General features: G+C 38.1%; 1 protein-coding gene across 1 annotated transcript; it reads right to left on the bottom strand.

The window, feature by feature from the left end:
- Positions 1-2457: 2457 nt before the first annotated feature.
- On the bottom strand, positions 2458-3347 carry LOC141846410 (photosystem I reaction center subunit N, chloroplastic). The gene is made up of 3 exons (XM_074734443.1): positions 3001-3347; positions 2790-2915; positions 2458-2696 (listed from the first exon to the last, which is right to left on the bottom strand). The coding sequence occupies exons 1-3, from the start codon at positions 3307-3309 to the stop codon at positions 2601-2603; spliced, it is 531 nt and encodes a 176-aa protein (XP_074590544.1). The 5' UTR covers positions 3310-3347; the 3' UTR covers positions 2458-2600.
- Between the last annotated feature and the right edge of the window lie 1483 nt (positions 3348-4830).

Raw genomic sequence — 4830 nt, 5'->3', positions numbered from 1 at the left:
GGTTGATTTGAGATTAAAAAGTTGAAAAATCAGAAAATAGTATGGTTATATTGTGGTTAATTAATTTCATGAACAACAAGATTGAAGAAATTTTTTTTCTATACGAGACAATGAGAGAAATTTGAGAATAGTGAGAGAGACTTATTTAAAGAAGTAGAATATCTTATAGTTGCTCAAAATAAAATTTTTTTTTTTGATATATGTGTGAAGTTGGGTAAGATCTACCAAATATATAGTTGACTTGGTGCGTGGCCAAGGTGGTTAATGGCTCGAGGTCCAAATAGATCGAAGAAAGATAATATAGATATTTAAAGGACCACAAGACGAGGAGCATCAAAGCACGACCAAGCCTAGGAGGTGAACTATGTAAGTGAAGGAGTGAAATATGACATGAAGAGCAATCCGAGAGGTGAGTAGCTTGATTGGAGAAGACTCAAGGCTTGGAAAGATTCCACGAGAGATATGATCAGAGTGACTTATATACAAGGGGTGTGAGTAGATGCTAGCTTAATTAGGATGACTCAATTGTAGATGTGCTTGCAGTCAAGGTGCCAATTAATTGGTATGGGAAGCTGATGTGTGTGATTCGTATTTCATTTTTCTATCTTATTTTTCTTTAGTTCCATTATTACGTAAGCATATTTATATTTACTTCTAGCATTATCATGCATTTCATCCATTTAGTTCAAGAGATTGCTTGTTTGCAATTGTATTGACAAGACACAAAGATCTCAACAATTGGATGAAATCGAAGAGGGAGGTCCTCACCACGACCATGTACCATATGAGGAGGCAAGGTGCACAACAGAGAATGGAGGGACACCAAAAGGAAAACACGACCTAGCCATGCCAAGCTCTACCAATTCCAAGATCTCAACATAGGGAGCAAATGGCTTGGTCGTGCTCTCCAACATGATCGTGGCACGCCAAACCTTTTTCTCCTTAAATAAACGGATTTTGTTGGAGATCAAGCAAACTTCCAAAGCTATAAAAGGAATCCAAAGGCTCCAACCAAAGAATATCGAAAAATATAAGGGTTTGTGACAAAAACCATTGGGAGAGCCATCTTGCGAGGAGGCAAAGATTGACTCGCCGCTAAGGAGTAATTGAAGTTCTTCTGAAGACATCGTTGAGTTTTTTCTAAACCTTACTCTTATTTCTATTTGTGAAATAATGTCTTTAGTTTGTAACTCCATCACTATAGAGTAGTCTCCCTAATTTTAGGAATATGGAGTAGCTTGATATTTTGCTAGATGAATAAATGCATTGGTCCTTGTCTGTTTATGACACCTACGATTTTGTGATCAGTTCTAGTTCGTATTTTTTTCCATCCATCATTATTGTTGGATTTGATTTAGATAGTAATCCCGTCGGGATAGACCAAGAGGTGAACCCTAATCGTAGTCATTGCATATAAACATACAATTGTATCAAAGGAGAATAGGAGATGTACATATTGGCACTCTAATTCTCTAGTCTCTAGGACCGACTTGAGGGTTCATATCATGAAGTAAAGGTAACATCTAGAGGTTCGTGGAGATCTCGTGATAGGAGCATCTCTAAAAGTGACTCTAGTAAAGTTATCATTAAAGTGGTTAATTCTCTTTAGACTTTTATGATTTGTCACGGAACTTAAAAGGTCTATCCTAATCCATTCTATAAGTTGCAATTGGGACAGACACATCAGTATTTTCATTCTTCTCCTTATCCTATAAGCACATCTAATCATCTTGGAAGAATTCTTTCATAAACGTATGTCAAGATAAAAGACACTGCATTCGTCAACATTCATCATTATGAAATTGAAATCCTAAGATTCTCTCTCGAGCTAAGCTTTCTCACAATTTTCTTTCGATCACTTTGGTTCTTTTCAAACACACCTTTACTCGACTTTCTAGATAATCGCTTTCGCGAGTATTTTGGTACTCAACACACAGTCCCTAAGAACAATACACTTTTTATTACCTAATGACACTGTGCACTTGCGATACTACAAGACCCATCAGAAGTTAGTCAACTAGTTAATACCTCAAGTGTTTTGACATATTGTGGTTGGACTAGTCAAGTGGTGTATTAAATCAATCGATAGTGAGTAAGTCGATTGATGAACTAATCAATTGATTGATAAACCAACATCTAGATTTACTTGAAGCAACTCATATAATCCATCATCTAGAGGTAGACAGTCTTCCCTCTAGTCATCTACCAAGTAAATTCATAGAAGTAGATCTCCCAAATATTCATCCTATTTAAAATTTAAATCATGATTCTCTTATTATTTTTTTAAATGCATGTTTTACCACTGCACACACCCCCGGGCCCCGGGGCAGACAAATGGATTAAGTGTTTCTTTGAGTAATTAAATGGTTGTTTATCTCTAGATCTTCTTACAATAAATAAAACTTACTTTACAAAATAGAAAATGAAAAAATAAAAATAAACACATCAATGGGTACCAATTAAGAAGTTTGTTTAGAGAGTAATTGAGTAGTGATTACACAAAATTAATTATAAATATTACAACAATAACTACAAGACAATAGTAATTGAGTGATTATATATATTACACAAAACAAAATGACAATCAATTTAAGTTCGATCTATTTCGTCCATTTCCAGAAGACATTGGATCCACACTTGTACTTGTCTTTGCCCTCACACTCAATCTCCAAGTCATCGCTGATGAAAGGCACTTTCTGTATATATATATATACATTCCCAAACGTAATTAATTAATTAATTAATTAAGAAAAGCTTAATTAAACTTGTTAATTAATTGAGTTAATTACCTTGTGCTTTGCTAGGTCATGACAGCCAGTGAAGTTCTCAGGAAACTGGCAGGTTCCGAACTGGACTGTGTACGCGCGAGCAAAGTTAGCATTGGTTGTCGCCGACCTCTTCTTGTCGTTCAACTCCTGCATGACTTATATGATTTTTATTATTCCACTAGGTGGAGTCGGCTATATCAATAGATTAAAACATGCATGATGATTGATAGACCTTGTTAGCTTGGCTCCTTTCCAGGTATTCATCGAAGACGCTGGCGTTCGCGGATGAAGTGGTTGTTGCGGAGGCCAGGAGGGCAGCAGCGAGGCCGACGAGAGCAGCCCTTCTTCCTTCCCTCTGCGCGTCCTCTTTGGCAGCCGCTGCTCGAGCTCGCTGGGCTCGGATGACGGGCAACTTGAAGGAGGAGGAGGAAGTCACCGGTGGGAACGAAGGGGCGGCGACGAGCTTTGGGGGTGAATCGGAGGTCCCGGGGAGGGAGTAGGTGCAGGCCAGCAGGGTGGAGTTCATGGTGGTGGTGGCCATGGCTAGCTAGGTAGCTTGTGGGTGGAATATTGCAATGCAAATGACGAAGTGTGAAGGCATAGATGGAATTGGGAATATTTTTGTTGCTATTTTTGTTACAGATTTACAATGAATTATTTTTGTCACTAAATTTCATCCTTAAATTCATTTTTTTTTGGGTAGTGTTAGTAGATAAAGAGTCCATGTACATCAAGATCAATAAGACATATAAGAACTCTCTAAGGTAAACTCTTAACATGTGACTTGTTTTGTCCCCGCGGTAGAACATTCAGATTGTTACCCAAGCACCCACGGTTCGATCCCCAGCTACGGCGTATTTGCAAGAATTTTCCTTCAAATGGAGATCGCAATCAAAGGATGCTGGGCATCTGAGTTGGCCGCTGCGTGCGCTTCCCAATTTACCCTGGTGACCGGTGGAAAACTTCCATAGGGCTGGACCGATCACCCCAGGGATTGAGTCAATACGACTAACTGGGATTATTTTTTTTTTAACATGTGACTTGTTTGAAAACAACATGTATTTGGAGCATCGGTAACTTTCTTACTTAAGCGATGATTTATTGAGAAATAAATATTTTGAGGTCAAAGTCAATGTGTTAGTCAACTAATACTTATATTTAGTCAATGAATATAGTTAATCAATTAAGAAATCAATTAACAGTAGAAAGCTTACAAACAATTGATTGATCATAGTTCACTTGACTAATATCTATTCAGTCGATCAAACAATCGACTAAAGATAGAAATCTTATGAACAAAATAGTTCTATTTCAAGATGAATAGGTTGATAGATCAGTTGTCTATCGACTAAGTAGTTGACTAAAAAAATGATAAATCTTAGTTAGCTTTATTGACTATTTTTGAGGGTAACCGGTCCGGTCCTATGAAAATTTCTTACTGGCCACCAGGATAAATCGGGAAGTGCACGGTGGTCAACCCAGACATCCAACATCCTTTTATTGCGCTCCCTATTTGGAGGAAAATTCTTACAAATACGCCGTAACTGGGGATCGAACCGCGGGTGTCTGGATAACAACCTGGATGTCCTACCGCGGCACCATTGCCCCGAGGACAAAACTGTAGTGGGTAAACTTTTTATAGTGATCGGCTCCACCGCCGAAACGGTCCCATATCAGAAAACCCCCTAAGGTATTTTTTTGAGGCACGGTACCACTATGTTGATAAGAGCATACTGCCTCAACAGCACCTCAGCCAACATGTACGGTATCACTATGTTGATAAGAGCATACTGTCTCAACAGCACCTCAGCCAACAAATACATGTTGCTAAGACTTGAATCGCATAGCACCTCAGTCAACAAATACATGTTGCTAAGAGGATTCAAACTCAAAACCTCAAGCAACATATGTCTCATGCTTACTACTTGGGATAAGGTACTTCAACAACTAAAACTCTATTATGAGCATACATAATGTTTCTATTGTAATAGTCAATTAAAGTCTACTTAATCAATTGGGAATTGATTGATGATGAAGTAGTCAACTAGATCAAGATAGCCTG

This window comes from Curcuma longa, chromosome 15 (genome assembly GCF_044706935.1).
Source record: "Curcuma longa cultivar G26 ecotype Majalengka, Jawa Barat chromosome 15, ITB_CL_G26_1.1, whole genome shotgun sequence".
NCBI lineage: Eukaryota > Viridiplantae > Streptophyta > Magnoliopsida > Zingiberales > Zingiberaceae > Curcuma > Curcuma longa.
Note: the sequence above shows the minus strand (reverse complement) of the source record. Positions and strands in the feature narration are given on the sequence as shown.

Bases quoted from the DNA above. Each gene is read 5' to 3' on its own strand.
- LOC141846410 (XM_074734443.1), bottom strand. From the start codon at position 3,309: ATGGCCACCACCACCATGAACTCCACCCTGCTGGCCTGCACCTACTCC. The intron at 2,916-3,000 runs GTCTATCAATCA...TAAGTCATGCAG, and splicing joins AAAGGAGCCAAGCTAACAAG to GAGTTGAACGACAAGAAGAG. The intron at 2,697-2,789 runs GTAATTAACTCA...ATATATATACAG, and splicing joins ATGACCTAGCAAAGCACAAG to AAAGTGCCTTTCATCAGCGA.